Source organism: Mustela putorius, unplaced genomic scaffold (assembly GCF_011764305.1).
Source record: "Mustela putorius furo isolate JIRA1106 unplaced genomic scaffold, ASM1176430v1.1 tig00000228_pilon_pilon_pilon, whole genome shotgun sequence".
NCBI lineage: Eukaryota > Metazoa > Chordata > Mammalia > Carnivora > Mustelidae > Mustela > Mustela putorius.
The window spans coordinates 25,383,810-25,408,297 of NW_025421322.1; the positions used below are offsets into that span (position 1 = coordinate 25,383,810).

A 24,488-nucleotide genomic window follows, 5' to 3' on the forward strand; every position below is an offset into this window, starting at 1 on the left:
GTTCAAAGAACCTGGTCTGTAGTCAGAATACTTGGGAAATTTAATAAACTCAACCTTAAGTTTAGTTTCCTCAGCTTCTTCACCTGTAAAATGGGAATGATCCAGATTTCAACCTTTTGGGGTTGTTGAGGAATAAACATAATGTATGCGACCATCCTGTATAATTCATAAAAATAATGTAAGGGTTTGGTCCTATGATTCTGTTTTCTAAATGGCTGCTCACTTGAAAGTGATTCCAAACCTGTGTTTTACCAATAGTACTATAGAAGATACACATGCCAATCTTTGTCTTTAAAATTTAAAAGAAGCAGATTTTAATTGCAAGGTAGACGCTCAGAAGGTTGAGATTACATCATTCTAGATAGATGGCTCAATTTTGATTTGTAATTTGTAGGTTCTGGTTTCTGCCTGCATGATGAGTGGGGAAATGACACTTTAAGGCTTTAAGCCTTTCAGGCTGACACTGAAATTCAAATGCTTACAAATCACTCTGGACGAGTTAACATCACTAATTCAGCTTCCTGGTAATAAAATAAAAAATTAGAGCCAGACCTGTCTAAATATTTTTTTCTTTCTATAGATAACACCAGAAAAATGTGAGGAATTTTTACTTTTTGGAGCATTTTTTGAAGCTACCATGATTGACCGGAAGATTGGAGACAAACCCATTAGCTTTGAAGTTTCTATTGGTAAGTGCAAACAAGCACAGTGCTTGGCACATGACATTGGCTTTATATCTGTTTCTTGAGTGAATGTGTTATTGTCTTACATAGAAATAGTAGCATTCTGGCAGAGGTTTGTACCTCAGAAAGAAATGACTAGTTCTTTGTTTCCTCTAGTGTCAATATGAAGGGATAGATTTATTTTCGTGCTAAAAAAGGATTAAGAGTATAGTTTGGATTTAGAAAGACTTGGATTACTAATCCTAATTCCCTTACTCTTGGGTTCTTGATTTCTCAGGGTCTTAGTTTCTTTAACTATGTAGTTGGCATAGCTATAACTCTTCATAAAGCTATTGCAAGAGTGTAATGAGTTAATCCATGAGAAGTTCTGTGCACATTGAGGGTGCTGTTATTGTAACTCCCGATGATCTTCCTGTGGTGATGTACAGCTGGGAAAATCTTTCCAGGAATGAGCATTCCATCAGAGAAGGTCTTACTTCCCATCAGGAGGGTGTCCTTCCAAGGAGCAGAAGCAAGTGGAGATGGAATCCAATTAGTTTGTGACTTAATTAGTTTTTACTAAAGAGAACATAAGATGGATGTAGATGATGACTCACCATCATTGTTAATCTTATTTCTTTGGTCTGACCATCATACTTCCTACCTTCATACTGAGATCTTATTTCTCTGTCCTGGGAGGATATGACCTTAGATCTTTATGCCACATAGCCTGATTCTGCTTTTTGACATCTGACCTGTCTCTCCTTGCTACCATCTCTTTAGGTAATTTTGGGAACCTGCTTGATGGAGGGTCCCATCATGGGAATAAGAAGAAGTCAGCTGAATCAGCTGAAGAAGACAGCCTTCCACTCCTGCACGAAGGAGAAGGGGACGCAGCCCACAATGTTGCCTTCCCCATGGTCTCCACCACTCACCCAGAGAAGCCACTTGTGACAGAAGGGAACAGGTAGGAAGCCCAGTAGGGGATATCAGCCAGGGTTCTGACAATAGGAGTCTGACCTGTTCCTGGGACTGTTTGAAAGTTCTTCCCTAAAACCAGAAACATCATTTTTTAATCTTAGTTACGAGAGAAAGGCACGAACAGGGACATCATGGTCATTGCCACTCTACTGAATCTTTTTTTTTTTAACTTTTTAAAATTTTTATTTTATTTTTTCAGTGTTCCAAGACTCGTTGTTTATGTACCACATCCAGTGCTCCATGTAATACATGCCCTCCTTAATACTTACCACCAGGCTCACCCAACCTCCCACCACACTCCATTCCAAAACCCTCAGTTTGTTTCTCAAAGTCCTCAGTGTCTCATGGTTTATCTCCCCCTCTGATTTCCCCCAATTCACTTTTCCTTTCCTTCTCCTAATGTCCTCCATGTTATTCCTTATGCTCCACAAGTAAGTGAAACCATATGATAATTGACTTTCTCTGCTTGACTTATTTCACTCAGCATAATCTCCTCCAGTCCCGTCCATGTTGATACAAAAGTTGAGTATTCAACTTTCTGATGGAGGCATAATACTCCATTGTACATATGGACCATATCTTCTTTATCCATTCATCCATTGAAGGGCATCTTGGCTCTTTCCACAGTTTGGCAATTGTGGCCATTGCTGCTATGAACATTGGGATACACATGGCCCTTCTTTTCAGTACAGTTGTATCTTTGGGGTAAATACTCAGTAGTGCAATTTAAGGGTCATAGGGTAGCTCTATTTTTTAATTTCTAAAGGAATCTCCACACTGTTTTCTCAAATGGCTGCACCAACTTGCATTCCCACCAGCAGCGTAAGAGGGTTCCCTCTTCTCTACATCCTCTCCAACACTTGTGTTTAACTGTCTTGTTAATTTTGGTCATTCTAACTGTTGTAAGGTGGTATCTCAATGTGGTTTTGATTTGACTTTCCCCGATGGCTAAAGATGAACATTTTTTCATGTGTCTGTTAGCCACTCTACCGAATCTTTAGTGACATGTTGACAACTCTCCAAATGTCACATCCAGGTAATTCATCTAAGGACAGGACAATGATGATGACTATTATTACCATATATATAACTTTGAAGCATAACGAGGTAGGAAGGTCAGAATTTAACATTTCAATCCGAACCCTATTAACAGTTACTATATTCATCTGAGCTCTGTGCCATTATATAAGTGGGATTATTAGATACATCATTTCTTATCTTGTTTTTGCTGAGGTCAGACTAAAGAACTCAAAAAACAACTGTCATCTACCAAAAAAGACCATTTCAGAAAACATCTGGGGTACTTCTGTGAACACTCACTGATCTTTAACTCACATAAACTTTCAACATGAAAAAAGAAGCAAAATTCTAGAATTCTGTTGTAAGAAAGTGGTATTGAGCACCAAACATGTGATTTACAAGAAGGGAAAGTCAGACCCAGCAAGAGTCTTCTGTGTTCTGAGCCTTGTGCCATGAGTAAAGCTTTATCTTCTCATTGTGTTCTCATAAGAGAACATAGTTCTCTCCTTTTGTATGTGAGGAGATTAGAACAACATTGCTGGTGCTCTTTGCTTTCTCTGCTCTTCCCAATCTAGATACTCTCTCTGGGCACGGATCAATGGCTTGCTGAGCACTGTCAGGACAACAAGGCCTCCCAAAATCTTTTCCCCAGACAGCCCTCTTCCCTGAGCAAACCCAAACACCCCCACTTGGGTGTCCCAAAGTTGTAGCAGGTTCATTGTCTTCATTGTTTTCACAGACAACTTTGCTCCTCCTCCTATCTTTTCCATCTCATGGACAAGTCCTACCATTCTCTGTGTCCTATGAACCTCATCAAAAAGTTGTCAGTTGCTCTCTGTTCCCTTCCATCCCGTGTCCAGTCAGCAATGCAGTCTGGTCAGTTTTTATTCTCAAGTATTTCTCATATAAATGGTCATTTCTTTAATTCTGACCATTGGCATGTTTGTCCTGGATTAGTCTAGCAACTTCCTACCTGGCTTGGATCTTCAAGAAATTCACCAAACTATCTGTCAGAACCAGTTACTCTGACATCATTCATTGGCAGCCTGTAGCTTTCAGGATTATTTTGAAGCTGTACCTTGTTATTTCCATCCCCATCGATTTCTCTACCATTATCTCCAGTCACTCCCCAATGGCTGCCATTGCAGCCACGCAATGTCTCTGTTAGTTCTTCAAATGTGTCCTGCTGTTTGCTGCCTCTGGGCCTTTGAGAATGCTCTGCCCTGTGCCAGGCAACAAGCCCCCTTTTCAGAACTGTTGGTTTCCACTACCCTTCAAGGCTAAGCCCACATTCCCTTCCCTGAATCCCAAGTCTGATTTCTCCACCAAGCACCACTCACACTACATTAAGATGCTTTTACTTTTTGTCTCCCTATGAGACTGTGAGTACCCTGAGGACATAGACCATGTCACATTCACCTGTGTTTCTGCTCCTCAAGAATGGGAAGGGATTTAAGCAATGGAAAGAGAGTATTTGGGACAAAGTATGAAGGAGTAAGTGAAAATAATCTTAGCTGTTTATCTGCTTATCTGTGTCCTATATTTCTAAATCCTCTCCCTCGCATGGGCCACCTACCTTGGGATTTTTTTTTTTTTCCTGGCAGCCATATTTGGTTGTCTGACCTCCTTTTCACACATCCAACAAGGAACCCAAACTCCCCAGTCCTTTGATGGTTTCTGTCTAGTCTCAAAACTGAGTTGGTCAATGATGGATCCTGTGACTGGATCTGTAACTGAGGGAGAATTTTCTGAAACTGCTCAGAGGCACAGTGCATCCTTTCACTGGGACATGGCAGTGAAAACCTCCCCACCTTGTTGGACTAGCCCATTGTTGACAATGGGTGAAAGTGTCAGGAGATCTAGTATGGAAACAGTTTGGGAAGAAATGAGAGGTCTCAAACTACACTTGGCCATCTTGTATTAGTTCTGGCCAGCCGGCTTAAGGAGGCCCAAATGAATCATGCTATGTTTCTTGGACTTTCTGTCTCTCAGAAATATTCCTCAGTCACTATATTTAGGCTCTGTCCACATAGTGGCAAACTGGAGTGGCAGCAGCTGAATTGGAGGATCCTGTGTCTATAATAGACACATGTGTACATGCATGCACACATGCACAGACACAGTCCCTTGATTTGTGTGTTATCTTCATTAAAATACCTCCTTGCATTTGTTCTGGGCTTTCCAGTTTTATAATGCATGCACTCACATATGATTTATGTATTGAGCTGGAGTTCAGGAATGAGTGCAGGACATCCCATGATCATTTCATTCTCAGGACTCTAAGGCTACCCTAGTCCAAAGTCACAAGCCTGGTCTTGTGTCAGGGCAGCCATTCAAACTGGCAGCCCTCTCTTCCCACTGGCAATATGGTGCCCTCATGATGCCCTCCCATCTGCCATGCTCCATCTGTACTGAATTTGCCTGAGACCCACAGCATCCCAGTCCCATGACCAGTAAGACTAGGAAGACTCTGAGAATCCAAGAGACAAAGGCCCTGAACATCATTAGTGCAAAATAATCTGAACCATAGAAACCTGGGAACAAGGGACAATGCTGGATGAGAATGTATCTTGTTGTAGGATTCTTGGTGCAATAATTTAAAAAGAAGTGAAAGAGCAGTTTGATTCCAACTTATTTATTTATTTATTTATTTATTTATTGTTCTCCTGTTATAATATCAACCTCAGGCTCTGCCAAGAATTTATTTGGCTTCTTTTCTAAATGTGCCTGCCGATTCATTTTCTGCAGAACAGACTATAGGACACCTTTGCTAATTTTATGATCTCCAGAAGAAATTTGCGTTGGAGAACTAAAAAGAACAACCATCCATTCTTTCAGGCTGAAGTTCTCTTTAGTTTTTTGGAATGGAAACAAAGCTTTTGCTCCCTTGGTCTCTCCTCTCTCTGCCTCTATAGGTGTATGACTCCAAACACTGCCCATGTTTATAGGGCTATATGTCTCACCCTGCCCATTCCAAGAATGTTGCCTTGGCCTTCCTTCTACATTTCTCTTCTCTTGGTCCTGGCTATTTATGGAAGAATTACAGGGTATTTGGGGAAAACTTGGTCAATGTTATAGCTATCACTAGACAGGAACTTCAACTTTTTGCCACACTTCTCCCACCTTACTTGCCTCACCCCATCCCTTTCTTTCCTGGAGACCAAAACTGACAAGTTAGTTTCTTCTTTTTTGTCTTCAATCTTACCTTGTTAACTCTGTTTTTCTCATCAACATTTAAGCATATCCAACCGTCATCCTCAAAAATTTTCTTTGGCTCCACCTCTCCCCTTCTAGCTATGTCATCACCTTCTTGTCCCATTATTGACACCAATGCCTGGCAGCAGTAAATATTGGATGTGTGCATGGATGGATGGACAGATGGATAGGTGAATGGATGGATGGGCAGATGGATGAACACATGGATGGATGCATGCATAGATGCATGGATGCATGGAAGAATGCATGCATGCATGGATAGATGGACGGATGAATGGACAGACGGATGGATGGATTCATGGATGCCTGGATGCATGGATGGATTGATGGATGGATGGATGGATGGAAGCATGGATGCCTGGATGGATGGATGGATGGATGAATGGATGGTGGTATGGGTGCTGTAGTTTAGATATAGGCACATGCTTCATCCTCATTAAGCTCTTAAAGTTCTCTAGCAATTTCATTCACTCCTGTTATCTTGGTTGAGTTTCACACAGTGTGTAGCTTATAGACATTAAAGTTAATATGTTAGTTTTTCTCCCTTCTTTCCTCTCTCAACTGGAATGAGAAGTTCTTCCTTGAAGAAAGCTTGCCTGATAAACCCTGCCCTCTGGTGCTCAGCTCTAGGCTTTTCCCTGGGCCTGATGACTGCAGCTGTTAGTACCTCTCCACTGTTGCAACATATATGTTCCTTGTTGATTTTTCATGGGTCCCTGATTAGAAAAGAGTTAATAGTTTTATTGTTTTGTCACCAGCCCTCCCTACCCTACTCAGAATGTATAAAACATAAATATGTGGCTGAAATTGCGTGAATAATACTGATGGCCAAATAACACCCAGACTTAACTTGTTCTCATAGGAATTACAACTATTTGCCTTTTGAGGCCAAGAAGCCCTGTGTTTATTTCATCAGTTCTTGGGGAGACCAGACATTCAGGCTGCACTGGTCCAACATGCTGGAGAAAATGGTGGACCTGCTGGTAGGTGACTCTCAAAGGTAATGGATTTGAACACTGGACAGCTGGAGGCAAAAAGGATCTTTTTATTCATCCAGGAGAGGGTCTTGACTTCAATTTAAATACAAGTAAGTTGCAGCTGCTTCATTGGAGGGCACATAGTTCCTACCCTGTGGACCAAGGGAATGAGAATATATTTTGACTTTAAATAGAACTATGTGGATTAGAAACCCTGCTCTGCTTCTTAACATTCTGTCCCTAGGGACAGGCTGTTTTCCTGATCTCCAAAGGGCAGGAAGTTGACAACTTTCTCACATAATTGATAGATCCTGGCTTCAACTCATATAAAACTCTGAGTCCTTAACATGGTAGAGATCTTATAGGTGAAGTCCTGCCACCTCTTTTTAAGTCCTGCCTTTCACATGTTTTCTCCTTTGTTCCAAGCACATTGGATTTTCAATTTCTTGAGGTAATGATGTTTCTTTATGCCTCATAGCCACCTCCATGCCATTACCTCATCCTGAGCTTTTTCCCCTCCGTGCTTCTCATGGGTCACCTGTCAACCTCCATAGGTCAGTTTCAACTACTTCTCAGAGAAGTCTTCTGGCTTCTGCCTGTTCTCCTCTCTCATAATACCCTGTGCTTTACCTTCAGAGCTCTCTGTATTTTATAATTGATTTGTGTGCTTCTTTGTTCGATAACAATTTCCAACTGTTCAGTGGCATCTGGCATAAGACCTGGCACCTGAAAGGGGCCAAGAGTTATTTGAGGGATTGAACATGTGGAAGTATTTATGACCATGCCAATATTCAGTGACTGCTGGCTGGCTCCACCCAACGCCCTGGAAAGAAGGCAGCCCTGGGACCTCTGCTTCTTTGTGCTCCTGAGCCTGCTTTTTGATCTCTGTGCCTGCTCTTGTATTTCTCTTTGTGCCTTCTACTTTCTGTGCCGCCATGCCTCACCAGGTGACCCTCTCCTTCCATGAAAACCTGTGCTAAGGAAAGAACAAATTTCTCTCTTTCTCTCTCATTTGCTTTATCATCCTGTCTCTAGTTGTGTGAAACAAAGTTTCCACTCTGGTTTTGGGGATCCCAGGCATCAGGGAGGTAGATTCTGAAGGTGGTAGAGGATGCTTGGTTTAGTGTCACATTATGTGGAAGCTTTAGACTTGCTTTGTAAGACTGGTTTTGCTTCTCCTTCAGGCCAAAGAGATAGTTCATTTCTAAAAGGCTTGGCGAAACAAGAATGTTTTCCTAGAGACCATAGCTGCCTTTACCATTCATTTCTACCTTTCTCAGTGCCAGGATCCCTGCCGTACTTGGCATATCACAGCTAACATGACTGAATGTTTATTAAGTACTAAGCTGTGTTTGAAGAAGTCCACACCTCCCTATGGTGCATTAGGTGGGCACTTTTATTACCTGATTTTACAGGAAACTGGGCACAAGGGGGTTAGTTCACTTAAGGATAGAGCCTGGCTTTGAACAGAGGTAGATTGACCCGATACCTAAATTTTTAATCAGTCCACAATTTACTTGTTCTTATAGTGAAGGGGAAAGTGGGAAACATGTGTCTCCAGATATCAAACTTTGATGGGTAGTAGCAAATGCAGTTTTTGTAAATTCTAGCAAAGCAGTGATAACATGTATATTGCCTTTTAAGTGCTGTATCCCTCCAAGCCACTGGATGGAATACTAGAATTTAGACCTAAAACGGAAAGTATGATTATTAAATATACAAGTATATGGCCATTGTCATATGCAATCTATCCTCCTCCCCTCTAATACCTCACATCCCTGCCCAAACCCCTATGATCAAAAGAATTAATAACTCCTGAAATTTAGAATTATTCAGTACTGCTGTATTCCCATATAACCAAATGACTTAAACATTGCTTTTGGAGTTTTTAAAAATTATATCAAATTATATCAAATTTATATCAGGTATGTCCTGATATTAGATTTCCCCACAGGGTAAACTCTAAATAAATGGTTCTCCATTTGGAGCGATGAGTTTGAGTAAAGTAAGGGAAAGACTTGTATTTAGAGCAATTCCAGTTAAGAAGAACAAGGTTCAAAATTAGAATACAGTGACATTTCCCGGATCAAGCACAAGAAAATGAGGGAAATCTTCCCTCATATCTAAAACACGAAATAGCGAAATAATATATCTGAGATATTATCATCAGTGTCTCCATTACAGTGTTTCCTTCTGCCCCTCATCACTCCACCTCTGTGGTTTGTTTCCAGGAAGAAAGTATAGAAGAAGTTAGAGAATTGATCAAGATTTCAGAGAAAGCATCAGAAGATAAAATGAAGGCGGTGCTCAGTGACTTCATCAGTCAAAGCAGGTACCGAGAGAGACAGCTGGCATATGGGTTGCTGAGCTTATATGAGATCAACTTTTAATTACCTTAGAAAATAGTGGATTTTCCATGAATTTAGATGGGCATTTTATAGTGTTCTATCCATCTTTATTTTCTTCAGTAATTGAGCTGGCATTTCTGGGCTTGCTATTTCTTCCTGACACTTGACTAGAGCATAAAGCAAAGAGGAAAAAAGAAAAAGAGAAGAAAGGAAAGACTCACTGCAGAGACTTTTAAATGAAACAAGAAAAATGCTAGTGACATTGAGCCCAGCATGCTTCTTTGCATTTAGTAGCTACTCAGCAACTATTTGACAATTAGGTGGATAAGTCATATCAAATACCATTTTGTAGAGTTTTTTTTTTTTCTTAAAGATTTTATTTATTTATTTGACAGAGATCACAAGTAGGCAGAAAGGCAGGCAGAGAGAGGGGGGAGGGAGGCTCCCTGAGATCATGACCTGAGCCAAAGGCAGAGGCTTTAACCCACTGAGCCACCGAGGCACCCCAAGTAGAGTTTTTTTTTATATAACATAATAAGCACCATTTAAGGTCTCTGATTCCAGGTAGCAAACAATATAATAACATATTTAAAAATAGAGTATATTAGTTGCTTATTATGGAGTAACAAATGATTCTCCAATTTAGTTGCTAGGGTTTTGATGATCTCAGTTTGTATGGGTCAGGAGTCCAGGTGTGGCTTGGCCAGATCCTTTGCCAAGAGCCCTCAGACACGATGGTCAAGGCATTGAGGGAGGCTGCAGTTATCTTGAGGCTTCAGTGGGCAGGATTCATGGCCAAGACCACTCACGTGGTTATTTGTGGAACTCAGTTCTTCATGGGCTTTTGGATTGAGGACTTTCAGTTCCTTGCTGGCTCTTGGTTGGAAGCCAGACTCAATTCCTTACCATGTGGGCTACCTCTCATGACATGGTGGCTGACTTCATCAGAGTGACCAAGCTAGAAGAGTCATAGAGAACATGCCAGCAAGATGGAGGTCATGGTCTACTTAATCTCATCTTGGTAGTGGTATCCTATCACTCTTGACATACTCTACTATGAGCAAGTCCCTATGTCCAGTGCTCATTCAAAGGGAGGGAATTGCTCATTGGCAAGAAGAAACAGAAGAAGATTACTGGGAGCCATTGTAGGGGCTGCCTATCACATAAGGAAGCAACCTGGGCTAACACTTGAATTTAATTGGCTCCAGACTTGAACAGAAAAGAGAATTTATAATAATGGAAGCAATGTAGAAAGGGCAGAGATTTATTTGATGGAAGGCAAAACTTAGTAGATAGGCGGTGGCTAAGTTGTTAGATTCTGATGTTCTGCTTTGTAAGCTCTCTTTCCTAATCTCTCGGTTACCCCACATTTTTACATTAAAAAAGGGAAGCAAATAAAAAAAATATATATTTATTTCTGTCTTTCTTTTTCATTTCTCATTATAGAAGCAGTATGTTTTGGTGCTACTCCTGCTGTGAGCTAACTGCCACCTGAATTCTCTTTAAGCATCTTTGAAAAGCTCGATGATCTCGTATTTTTAGAAATAAAAATATTTTTGTGGGCAAATTATAGCTCAATAATTTTCTATATTGGAGGTTACTTGGGGTGATAATCATTCCCCTTTCTCTTCAAGTTACAACCAACTAAAAACATATTTAAGATGGTCAGAGCTCAGAATGTTAGTTTTATATTTGGCAAACTTGGATTTGAGAAAACAGCGTGGACCTTAGGTCAAGGTGGACTTCTGCCCGCCCCCCGCCCCCGGCACACATTCATGGTTAAGCAGCTGAACCTCAAGGTCCTCCTTCCCCCCACCCCACCCTGCCGAGAAGAGACAGGCCACTTGTCATGTGAAGGTGAGGAGGCTGTCCATAGGCCACAGCAGGCTGGGTTTGAAAGATGAAAATGAACAGGAACAGGAACCATGGTCATTTACTCTGATTCTGATGAGGAAAGCACTGATTTTTCATCCTGTGAGAAAGGGAGAGAGAACTCAGAAGTGTCTACCATGTCCCCTTGAGCTAGTCCATCCTGGGACTGCAATGGATTGTCTATGTGGCTCTCAGAAAGATAAATATGTGACAACAAGTTGCCTTCCTCAAAGCAGAATCTTTTTTATTCTTTTTAAAAATTAAGAGAAAATGTAACTTGACTACTATATCCACAGAGAATTTCTGGTGAGGTTTCTAAGTGCATTGAGGTCAGCCCTCATAGGAGGTGTATTATCTTAGACCTCCCCTTCTATTTCCGTGTTTCCTTTTGTTTCTCCTTGATTTTCTAAATCACAGTATTATGTGCTCATCTTACAAAAAAAAAGTGTAGAAATGTATAACAAAAAAGTGTTCTCAATTCTCTCTCCAAGCCCACTCTCCAGATACAAGTGTGATTTGTCCTCCTGGATTTTTTTCCCGTGTGTTTGCAAACCCACACATTCATAAAAACACTCTATTTTTTTCAGAAATGTTGCACACTTTGCTCAGCAGGTTGCTTTTCCTCTCTACAACCCATCACTGGCATCTTTCTACAGTAGTACACAATAGTCCTCAATGTATCACATACTTAACTGGTCCCTGATATATTAGTTGTTTCTACTTATTTTCCTACTATAAACAATGCTAGGATAAGAACCATAAGTGACTCTTAATCTCACAAAACAAACTGAGGGTTGCCGGGGGGAGGGGGTTTGGGAGAAGGGGGTGGGATTATGGACATTGGGGAGGGTATGTGATTTGGTGAGTGCTGTGAAGTGTGTAAACCTGGTGATTCACAGACCTGTACCCCTGGGGATAAAAATATATGTTTATAAAAATAAAAAATTAAAAAAAAAAAAAAAAAAGAATCACTGTGTGAACATTTTCCTGCAAGAATTTTTAGTTATATTTGAAAGACAGGATTCTAGTTTAATTTTTGGATCAAATTATACAAATTATACAGACATTTAAATTTTGACAAGTGCTATCAAATTGTCTCTTAAACATTATTAGAGAAGAGTGACTATTTCCTCCACCAACTTCAAACATTATCCAATTTTTAATAGGTGAAAATGGTATTGATTTTAATTTGCATTTGTTATCTCTAATGAGGGCAATATATTACTTCCCCAAGTTTTAAAGCCATTGTATTTCTCTTCAATTGCATTTATAACCTCTACCGTTTTCTTATTGAGCACATTTTTAACATCATCCCTTAAAATGTTACCACTTAGTCTTTCGTATAGTTTTTTTTTATATAATTTTTTACTTTTTATAAACATATATTTTTATCCCCAGGGGTACAGGTCTGTGAATCACCAGGTTTACACACTTCACAGCACTCACCCAAGCACATACCCTCCCCAATGTCCATAATCCCACCCCCTTCTCCCAAACCCCCTCCCCCCAGCAACCCTCAGTTTGTTTTGTGAGATTAAGAGTCACTTATGGTTTGTCTCCCTCCCAATCCCATCTTGTTTCATTGATTCTTCTCCTACCCACTTAAGCCCCCATGTTGCATCACCACTTCCTCATATCAGGGAGATCATATGATAATTGTCTTTCTCTGCTTGACTTATTTCGCTAAGCATGATTTTAACATGTGAGGATATATTCCAGTATTGAGTCTAAAAAGTCTTTACATGCAACTTTTTGTGAAACTCTTGGTGTGTGTTAAATGTGTAAGATGATGGAAAACTGCATTATTTTGTGTTTGTTATGACCTTGAATAGCAATCATCATATATATGTATAAAAGAAAATAGGAAAACAAGCACTTATTCCCCCAAATTAATTTGGGGTCTGGGTATCATTTCCAGGCCTCACTTTGTCTCTTAGAAAAGTTAGTGCAGCATTGCTTAATTCTAAGTGAGAAATCTTTGGTCTGTGGCTTCATCAACTTTCCCATTGTATTGCAGAAAGCATTTCTGTAAATCTCTGGAATTGCATAAATGGATTTTCACTAAGTAGGTTTCAGAATTGTTATTCTTCTCCTACAGTACCTTTATCTCTGAAGCAGAGAAGAAACCCAAGATGTTGAACCAGACCACTTTAGATAAAAAACGACTTACGCTCTGCTGGCAGGAGCTGGTATGTGAAAATCTATTTATACTTTGAACAGAATTAAAACATGTGCTTTAAAAATAAACCTCACAGATGAGGCAGAGGTCATAGACCAGATGAGGATACGGTTCTAAAGGTTATACATTTTTGTGATGTAGAAGAATGAATGAGAAGGGAATATGTGGGCGAGTTGGAAAGGAGCTAGCATTTTCTGACCATTTATAAGAATGATTTAGAAGCCTACCAGTCCTACAACATATTCTGATGGATTTCTCCCTTGCCTATTTTCTTGACATCTGTATTTTGTCAAAGGCTATAGGCTCTTGGACTTGACCTTTTGCCTCACAAACTGAAAAACCAAAAATATAACTCTTCTCCCTGCTTCAGTTTCCTTCCATTAAGAATTGTGTGAGGAGTTGTAAGCATTCTTGACAACATGGCAGGAGTGCTGTGTCTGTAACAGTACATGTCTCATAGGTACTCAGTCCCTGTCACATGAGTGATGGCTGAGAAATTCCAGACCAACTCAGACCCTGGGTTATCTCACCTCGAAAATTTAGTTCCAGCAGTGGCACCGAGGGACGTTTTGAATGAGGCCGTGATAATTCTGCAAAGAAAAATTACTCAGTATTTGATGGTCAGGGACATTTATAAATTGTGAGTGGGTCCCAGAAAGATTAAATGATTTTTTAAAGGTCATAGCTAATTAATCGTAGTCCAGACACTTAAAACCCGTCTCTAAACTGGTTTCCCTTTCTTTCCAGAATGAAAGGTTTGTGTACTCCTCCTCTGGACTCCAAGGGAGGGCAGATTTTTACTCTATAGAAGATCTTTGTCCTACCCCATTTCTTCCTGAGCACCTCTGACAGCTCTTCCCTGTCTCTGCAGTGTCTGTCCACTACACATATTGCCCACAGAGCTCTATTTTCTTCTTAGCATCCAATAGTCCTTGGCCTGACCACAAGTGCACAAGTTTGATCTCTTGTAGTGGCTCACCTCTCCCTCCTCATCTCCGGGTCTCTGTTTCCACCTTCCCAGTGGACATGTCATCTGCTTGTCTCACAACACCTCCAACTCTTAAACCCATCCTATTAAACCCATCCTATTAAACCCATTTAAACCCACTAAACCTTGTCCCCATCCTGTATTAGCACCACCAGCCACGCTTGTTGCTCCAACCAGATGCCTGCACTCAACTTTGAATCCTTATCCCTAACCCTCAACAATCACTTCGGCTGTAGGCCCTATTGATTCCTCCCCTTAAAGACTCTGGAATGGGCTCCACTTCTTCATCCCCAGAATCGCAGCCTAAACTGACTTTCTTAGCACCCACTAGGCCCAGTCTATTGCAGTAGGCTTTCTTCAACCCATCTTCCATACCACAACCAGAATGGTCTTTCTAAAATACAAACCTGATTAGATCACCATTGCTCCAAAAATCACTGCCATTTGTCAATCCTTCATACCCTCCATCTGAAATTGGTTCCTCTGTCTGGACTGTCCTTTTTCTTCTTTTTTTTTTCCCCTTTTCTTTCTTTTTTTAAGATTTTATTTATTTTATTTCTTAAATTCAATTAGCCAAGGTGTAGTACCAAGGTGTAGTTTTTTTTTTAATTTAATTTTATTTTTTCAGTGTTCCAAGACTCACTGTTTATGCACCACACCCAGTGCTCCATGCAATACGTGCCCTCCTTAATACCCACCACCAGGCTTACCCACCTCCCCCTCCTCCTCCCCTCCAAAACCCTCAGTTTGTTTCTCAGAGTCCACGTTCTCACGTGGTTCATCTCCCCCTCCAATTTCCCCCAGCTCACTTCTTCTCTCTAACTCCCAATGTCTTCTGTATTATTCCTTATGCTCTGCAAGTAAGTAAAACCATATGATAATTGGCTTTCTCTGCTTGACCTATTTCATTCAGCATAATCTCCTCCAGTCCCATCCATATTGATACAAAAGTTGGGTATTCATGCTTTCTGGTGGAGGCATAATATTCCATTGTGTATATAAACCACATCTTCCTTCTCCATTCATCCGTTGAAGGGCATCTTGGCTCTTTCCACAGTTTGGCAATTGTGGCCATTGCGGCTATGAACATTGGGGTACATATGGCCCATCTTTTCAGTACATCTGTATCTTTAGGGTAAATACTCAGTAGTGCAATTGCAGGGTCATAGGGTAGCTCTATTTTTAATTTTTTGAGGAATCTCCACACTGTTTCCCAACATCATTAGTTTTTGATATAATGTTCAATGATTCATTAGTTGAGTATATCACCTAGTGCTCATCATATCACATGCCCTCTTTAATGCTCATCACACAGTTATCCCAACCCCCACCCACCTCCCTTTCCACAACCATCAGTTTTTTTCCTGGAGTCAAGAGTCTCATGGTTTGTCTCACTTTCTGATTTCTTCTCATTCAGTTTCCACCCCCAACTCCTATTGTCCTCTGCATTATTCCTTATGTTCCACATATGAGTGAAAACATACGGTATCACCTGATGAATTCTGCTTGTTGTTTAAGTCTTAGCTCAAATGTCATGTCATCTGTAAAACCTAGCTCTGTCTCTTTCTGGTTCCCTGAAGTTTTGCACATATATTGCTTTCAGCTCACCAAATTGTCAAAGTCTCAGGGAAAGGAAGCCTGTGTCTTCTCCTGTCCTAGGCCTTGGCTCCTAGGACAGTACCTGGTCCGTAGCAGATATTCAGTCCTCCTGGTCAGCACGAACATGAGGCTTCCTATGGCAGGCCCTGTGCTAGGTGCTAGGAACATAATAGAGCTATAAGGACTTGGTACTTGCCCCTGACTTATTCATTCCACAAACATTTATTTAACACCTACTATATGCCGGGAACTCTGCAGGACACTGAGAATAAGTAAAAAAGAAGTAAGAACTAGCCAGAGGAGGTCCCTGTCCAGTGGAAGTTTATATTTTAGTGGAGTAGACAGAAAATAGAAATGTAAACAACAAATAAACAAAAATTATTACAGGTTATGAATATGAAGAAAACTTTGTAAGGCCGCAGTGGTCAGGAGAACATGGGAATACATGAGGCAGTGGTGACATTTAAGCTGAGACCTGAGAAGGAACGAGTCATGCAGAGTCCAAGAAGGACATCTGAGCAGGAGGAAAGCCCCCCACACACTGGTCTTGAGGATGGACTGAGCATGGCATATTTTTGGCCCTCTTGAGGACCTGTGTGCTCGCGGCCAGTGTACGAAGCGATACAATGAGATGAACCAGAGAGTAGACCAGGCCCATTCATTCAGTGTCTCGGAAATCACAGGGCAGTGTTTAAGGGTTTCCTGAGCACAAAAATGTGGCTGAATGAATGAATTCAAATAAACATTTTTGGATGTTCCAAACGTTCACTTTGAGCTCCCTTTCTGCATTTCTCAAATAATGCCGGTTTGATCTGGAAGCATTCCTCCAAACCTCTGAAGAGGTAGTAAGAGCAGCGAGGAAGGATGTGGGTTCTGGACTCTGCTGGGGCTCTGCTTGGGCTTGGCCTCTCTGTGCTGCATTCTTCTCCCTCCTCAGCTATGGTGCCCATCCTAGAAGGCTGCTGTGAGGAACAACAAGGATTAATTCCAGAGCTAGAGCTTTGCCCGACAGGGACTAAGAACTCAATGTATTTTAGTTACTTTTGTATGAGAGAGCCAGAACTCTGGGACCCTGACAGACCTCTGACTTTTCTGGGCCTTGGCTTCTCATCTGTCAAACAAAGGTGAGATGATACTTACTGCCTCCACATGCCTATGAAATTTTTATTAAACGGGCAGCATGCACACAGGCAGACCCTGAACTAGCCTTGTGCGTGGCTCAGTGTGGAACTTACAAGCACCTTCAGGATCCTCCAGCAACTGGTAGTACTTGTCCCAATTTCTAGAAAGATCTACATTGATTCTTGTCCTGTTTCAGGAAGCAATGGCCAAGGAGGCCAAGGGGATCATTCAGCAACAGAAGAAAAAGTTATCTCTTGATGAAATGATCCATGAAGCAGAAAACTTGGTGGAAAAACTCCGCTTCCTTGTCGATGAGGTAATCAACTTTAAAGGCAAACTTCCCTTGGGAGATTAGATCAACTGTATTCCTAGTGAGGTTTGAATATTTGATGAGGATGAAGAGGGAGACCAGTACTTTCTCCCAAGCACTGCTGAGCTGAGCAGGCATGATTAGTTTAGGGATGAGAATGGAGAGTCTTAAATTAAGCCAAAAATGTACAGCTTCATTGATTTTTAAATGAAGCCCGAATATTCAGCAGAAATAAAAAACATGTTCCTTAATGGAATCAAGAAAATTCAAAATAAGTATGGGAACTTTGATAAGATTTCAACTCTAAGAGAATTTAAACTCATCTCCAGCAAAAGTCAAAACAGCATCTCATTTTTTTTTTAATTTTTTATTTTTTATAAACATTTATTTTTATCCCCAGGGGTACAGGTCTGTGAATCACCAGGTTTACACACTTCACAGCACTCATTTTAAAGTTAGTTGTAATTAGTATCTTTTGTGACTTCTAGAATGATCTAAAAAGGTCCTCATATTTGCTTTGGTCAGATACCAGATTTTGTGTGGGAAGATTTCAAGGAATAGTACAGATCTACTGCTTCTGTCAATCTCAAAAGTTTTATTTCTTGTTGCAAAGCTTTCATTCCCTGAGGACAAAATAAGCAATGAGAGAGGAAGTTATGTTAGTAGATACAGGAATTTTATTAAGCACCCAGAAGTTTCAAACCAAGCATCAGGACTTTAGGTCTGTGACTTACTCACCTTCTGACTAGGAAAACCTCTTTGTTGATGTTTCTATTTCCATACCTGGAGAGAAGGGATGCCCTCTTTGGGAACAAATGACACCAGAGGATTATAGGGTTAGAAAGACAGAGCACCTGCTTTGAGCCCAAGAAAACCAAAACATAGTCTATAACAATGTACCTCCCTTTTGATTTGGTAAATATGCTGGCTCAGAAATGTGCATTTTAAACACTCATAACATAATGGGCCTCTTGACAGGGAATTCTGCAATTCCTGTCTTGATTAGGTCAATTTTATTATTTTTTTTAAAAGATTTTATTTATTTATTTGACAGACAGAGATCACAAGCAGGCAGAGAGGCAGGCAGAGAGAGAGGAGGAAGCAGGCTCCCTGCTGAGCAGAGAGCCTGATTCGGGGCTCGATCCCAGGACCCTGGGATCATGACCTGAGCCGAAGGCAGCGGCTTAACCCACTGAGCCACCCAGGCGCCCCTGATTAGGTCAATTTTAAAGTAGAATTTTATGTGCTATTTAGTCGAGTTTCTCCTGAATAACCACCTAAAATGGAAGTGAGATACTTAGTAACCATATTATAGGTCAAAAGTTCCTTGTAGAATTGTTTTTCCTTCCTGATAAGTAAATAGAAAGACATTCAAAGACATGCATGGATTTTTTTTTCTTTTTCATTTGAATATTCTGGAATGTTACCTGACTTTTAAGAGGACCAATGATTGAAAAACAATCTGAGGGGTTTGAAGTAGCGGGGGGGGGGGGGTGGGAGGTCAGGGTACCAGGTGGTGGGTATTATAGAGGGCACGGATTGCTTGGAGCACTGGGTGTGGTGAAAAAATAATGATACTGTTATGCTGAAAATAAATAAGTGAAAAAAAATTAAAAAAAAAAAAAGAGGACCAATGATTGAGGATGAATCATTACGTGATTACAAAAAAGCAAAACCAAAGGGGAAGATATTTTGTTCCATAGATGGGAGATAAGTAGGCCACTAGAGATGCCACATCGTGGGTCCAACTTGCGTATACTTAAAGGACCATAGCACAGTTGGGGTATGGAGTTTACATGTACTTGTGTCATGACATAGTTTTTCTCCAAGAAGTTATACTTGCTTACTTTCGTGGATGTTTAAGTGACTAGATGGTTTAAGTCACAGAATGTGTTTTACAGAGGGGGACTCTTTCAGGATAGGAGAACACTGGAAGGGTACTTGTTAAGCACCCACCCATCAAACCCATTCCCCTCTGTTCCCACAGCCACAGCACACCATCCCCGATGTCTTCATCTGGATGCTTAGCAACAACAAGAAAGTGGCATATGCCCGCATCCCCTCCAAAGACCTGCTCTATTCCCCCAACAGGGAGCAGATGGGAAAACACTGTGCGAAGATCAAAACTCATTTCCTCAAAGTAAGTCTGTACTATTTTTGACTCAAATGCAAGAAATCTCTGTTTTTCCTGAGTCTCTCAGCATTCCTAGTATGTGTCCATATCTCTGACTCTTCCCCCCAAACTTTCAAAGATCTGAGGACAGACCACTGAAACACCTAGCCCCCTCTTGATTCTAACTGTGATTTGGTAGACCATCCTAAGACTGAATATTTTTCAGTTTTCCAATTAATATGTCAACAGGCTCATATAAAGGTTTTCTTTCTTTTTTTTTTTTTTTTTAAATCTAGGTGGTGTACCTTAAGATTGCTTTAATTTTTATTTCTTTGATTACTAGGAGAAACAAACATTTTTCTATTAGTTTTCTCTCTACCTTTTCTCTTGTGTAATTTGTCCAATGCATCTTTTCATATGAATTCATTTGTATTTTAAAAATAAATTACAGGAGAAAAGGTTTGTATTTCACAGAACTGGTAGCTTGGTATTCCTCGTGGGGCTTCAACTGTGAAATTTCCTCTTGGGTCCATGCACCCTTCATGAAGACAGGTCACCAGATGCCTCCCTTGATGCCTCATGAATGGACAACCATAGAAACAATCTCCAGGAGGTTGCTGCTGCTGACTCTAAATCAAACTCTGAGCCTTTCTTAGAGACCCTGGGTATTTTACTTCTACTACAAATTTATATCTCGGAAGTAGACTCAGGCAAATCTGGAGGAGGAATGGTCCAGAAGAGGCTCACCACTCACTAGTGACTGACAAGAATGTGTAATTTGACTGATTAACTCTTCCCAACTCATCATTGACTTTCCTGGCAATTGTAGTTCTGATTTCTTGCTATAACATAATTACGTTCTACTGCCTCAGAGACAGTGTGAAGAGGCTCACTAACCATGCCATATGAAGAATGGGTGAAGAGATAATGCTTAACTGACAAGACTTGACAACACGATAGAGCTTTTAAGTGTCTGTAGGGCAAGCACATGGATGATAATTGAGTATGTGTGTTTGTTTCCAGAGGACAGAACCAAGCCTGGTGATAGCTGTGACAAGGAAATGCGCCCTCTATAGAGGTCCATATTTGTTCTCTGTCCCCTTGATATAAACATGTCAGTGGGCAGCTAGATTAGATAGTCCCCAAGTGCCATCCAAATATTAGAGTCTACCTTAGATGTGATTGTTAAATGTGGCAGACAGAAGAGGCATTAGGGGATAATGATTTAATGCTTGGGCTTTGAAATGAAGTGAATCCAGGTGGAAATTTGTGTTGGCTTATCAGGGCTGCTGTAACAAAGGACCAGTAAGTGCCTTAAACAACAGAAATGTATTATCTTCCAATTCTGACATTCAGGTATGGGCAGAGCCATTCTCCCTCTGGAAGTTCTAGGGAAGCACCTGTTCTAGCTTCTGGTAGTTCCTTGCCTTATGGGATCATAACTCCAAACTCTACACTGTGTTCTCCCTAGGGTGTGTCTCTTCACATGAAGTCCTTTTTGTAAGAACTCCATTCTCCTCTCCATCTCCCCATGTCCTGCATGTTATTTCTTATGCTCCACAAATAAGTGAGAAGGGAGTTGAGGGAAATTGGAGGGGGAGATGAACCATGAAAGACTATGGACTCTGAAAAACAATCTGAGGGTTTTGAAGGGGTGGAGGGTAGGAGGTTGGGGAAACCTGGTGGTGGGTATTAGGGAGGGCACGGATTGCATGGAGCACTGGGTGTGGTGCATAAACAATGAATTCTGTTACACTGAAAAGAAATTAAATTTTAAAAAAATGAAATCTTAGGGAAAAAGATAGAACCATACTCTAGTTTGACTTCATGTCAACTGTATCTGCCATGACCCTATTTCCAAACAAGGTCACATTCTAAAGTATTGGGGGTTAGGACTTTCATGTCTGAATTTAAGGGGAGCGCAGTTTAACCTATTCCAGAATTCTGGGTTTAATATTTACAAGCTGTGTGACCTTGGGCAAGTTACTTAACATCTCTGTGTTTCCTATTCTTCCTCCAGCAAATGGAGACGATGCTGAGGGTAAGGTGTGTAATTGCCCATAAAGCAGGCAGAGTGAACATCATCCGGATTAACCCCTCAATAAATGTTGGCATTCAAACAAATGACCATCTGATATCTAGAGTCCCTTTCTGGAATTGTGTGCCCCTTTGTATCCAGTGAAGTATTTGCGGCTCTGTGTGTTGTTTTCTATCAAGTGTGTAATGTGAATCTTAAACTGATCCCTGTGAAGCTGTAACTGAAAAAAAGAAAAAAAAAGTTCCCTGTTGCTATTTATCACAAATGTTAAGGTTTCTCTTCAACTTTCTCCATCCAAGGAATTCTGGGGTTACAAGCAACATTTGTCTTAAAAATAGCAAATCGTTTGAGAAGGCTCCATGCTAAAAATACTAGAAAATCAGTGTAAAGTTCCTTCTTCCTAAGTATTTGGAAGTATGCTGACTTTATTTAAAATTAGAACAAAGAACAGCAGTCACAGGAAGCCTGAGGACAGACATAACTGAGAATTGAGGCCCTCCGTCCCTAGCCTCAGCTTACATCTGTCTGTATTTTCCTTTTGCCACCGGGATTACTTTAGGTGATGGCTTTTTAAATTTTGTTGAATTCAATTGCTCTGGCTTGATGACCCATCTTGGTGAGATGATTCAGCAAAACTATTTTCAGTCCAGTTTTGATCATCACCCGTGCTTTTTCTTCCCTCTCTCCACCTCTCGTTATGTCCTTCTCTTGGTGAGTCTGAAAAAAGCAAGAGCAGCCCCAGGGAGGCAAAATGTGCGCCCACCTACTACTCACTCTGGCTTCTTAGCTGAGAATTAAAAACACAGCAAGACAGAGCAGAGAGTGCAACCCTCCAAAATCTCCAGGCTGGAGATTCCTCCAAGTTTATGCTGTGGGACAGCTGGCCTTTGGGTGGCCCCATGAGCTTCCATGTTTAAACCCGTCTGAAAGGTTGCAGGTGCCCCCCCTTCCCCAGGGTCTCACAGTACCCCTTACCAGTGAAGGGTTCCCAGAAGTTCTGCAGTCAGAAAACATCTCTAACCTTTACAACCCACGCTTGCCAATGTTACTCATCTAGAATAGTTATTTACAGATGTTAGGAAATGCCTTTCACGAGGGGCCCAGTTTGGGGAATATTAATCTAGAGGAAATCAAATTGCCTCATCTGAAGTCACATGGCCAAATAAATAGTAAATTGTAATAGTAAATCATGGTTTCTGGTTCCATGATCTTTCTTGTTTTCTAATTTAAATATACTATAATGTTTTAGTGAACAGGATGGACTCTTTGGAACAAAATTTGCTGCGCTCAGCCTGATCCACCCACCGAAAGAAGAGAGCCATCCCACTTCAGTCTCATCCCCACTGTACCCCCAGTGGCCATAGGGCAGGAAAGGACATTCATGACCAAAAGGAAACTATGTGTGCAAGGAACTGGACATACTCAGAGCCCAGTGGGAGGGTGGCTCTCCACCTTCCTTTCCTCTCTGCCTGCGTGAAGTCCCCCTGCTCCAACTCACCTCCATCTGAATCCCATCTCCTGAGTCCCATCACTTCTCAGGACCCCAACTTTGAATCCAGCTTCCCTAGGATCAGCACAAAGTGGCGACTGGGTCTTGCCACAGACTGAAACCTCTACAAGGCGAGCACACCCTGTCTTTCTAACTTCAGTTTGTATGAATTACCATCTCTTGCCCACACAATGAGCAGGGTCCCTCATCCTTGTCTGTGTCATTCTCTTTCTTCTCTGAAAGCTTTTAGCAAATCCCCTCCTGGCGCAGAGTCAGCACTGAGCCTCCGCTCCACTGTTAGTTCCCTCCCCTGTGTCTCTCTGTTCAAGCCTTCCCTCTTCCTGGGATGCCTTCTCTACTGGTCCAACTCTGGAAGTACCCATTAAAGCCCAGCCAAATAGTTGACTCACAAAGAAAAGATGAAAACACCTGCTCCTACTTCTCTGCTCCCTTAGCCTTTTCTCTTACCCTTGACCTTATCCTTGAATAAATGAATAAAAGGCAACATCCTTGTCTAGATGTGAGCTAATAAAGGAGGGCCTGGAAGTGTGTCTCGGTCATTGTGATTCCCTCCTGACCCCACTGTCTCAGTAGGGCTTAATGGCACTTCAGGCGGTTGCTGAATTGAGCTGCTGAAAATCCATTTAGGGGACCCACAGGGTAAAGATAGAAAGGTAAACAACTGTGCTCAATTTTGGACTCGGGTGCTCTCCACAGGTGCCTTGGAAACTGTCAGATCAAGCTGTAGCCTCTCATGTAGGATTTTGTGATTCTCTTCTGGAAAAGAAGTGGTGTGGAAGGAAGGGGAAAATACTGATAGGAAATCCGTAGAAACACTAAGAGACACTTAGCCGAGTCAACAAATTCTGGAGAGGTAGTTACTCTCAGAATGAAAGTCTTGCCAGCAATCCTGAGCACAGCCAAGTCTGGGGTTTGCGACTCCTCAGTTGGGGGAAGGCGTCCCCTAATCCTGGTGACTAAGAAATAAAGAAGCCACACTGCCTTGAGCTATAGCCTGCACATCTTGAAAACACAGGCATCGGTATATGCACACACTCATACCACTCACACGAAGACACATGTAAACACACAGATTCAAACAAACATGAATGGAAATCCAAATCTGAGTACATTCAAGGGAGAGAATGGGGGCATGACTAGGTGGCTCAGTCAGTTAATCGTCTGCCTTTGGCTCAGGTCATGATCTTGGGGTCCTGGGATTGAGACCCCCACCCACATGGGGGGGGGTGTCCCTGCTCAGCAGGGAGCCTGCTTCTCCCTCTGCCCTGAAGCTCCCCCGGCTTGTACACACACACATTCTCTCTCTCTCTCTCTCTCTCTCTCTCAAATAAATAAATAAAATCTGTAAACAAAACCAAACAAAAAAATCAAAGAAGAGAATGCAGGGTGGAAAGGGAATTTGAAAGCATGCCACATGAACAAGGGATGAAGGGACTAGAGATGCTTAGCCAGGAAGGAAGGACACAGTAGGGCAGGTGGGTCCCTTCAAGCACACAGAGACCTGAACTATGGAAGAAGCGCTTGAATCCTTCTGAATGAAGCCAAGAGGGAGA

At 41.4% G+C, this 24,488-nt stretch overlaps 1 protein-coding gene across 1 annotated transcript in view; it reads left to right on the forward strand.

Annotated features, from left to right (window-relative positions):
* The window catches only part of FER1L6 (fer-1 like family member 6), a 111,688-nt gene that overhangs the window by 23,892 nt on the left and 63,308 nt on the right, over positions 1 to 24,488 (forward strand). The window contains exons 11-17 of the mRNA XM_004743522.3: positions 581 to 689; positions 1,446 to 1,629; positions 6,742 to 6,862; positions 9,088 to 9,188; positions 13,175 to 13,265; positions 17,161 to 17,280; positions 19,262 to 19,414. Coding sequence (XP_004743579.3) covers positions 581 to 689; positions 1,446 to 1,629; positions 6,742 to 6,862; positions 9,088 to 9,188; positions 13,175 to 13,265; positions 17,161 to 17,280; positions 19,262 to 19,414 — 879 coding nt within the window. The remainder of the gene's footprint in view (positions 1 to 580; positions 690 to 1,445; positions 1,630 to 6,741; positions 6,863 to 9,087; positions 9,189 to 13,174; positions 13,266 to 17,160; positions 17,281 to 19,261; positions 19,415 to 24,488) is intronic.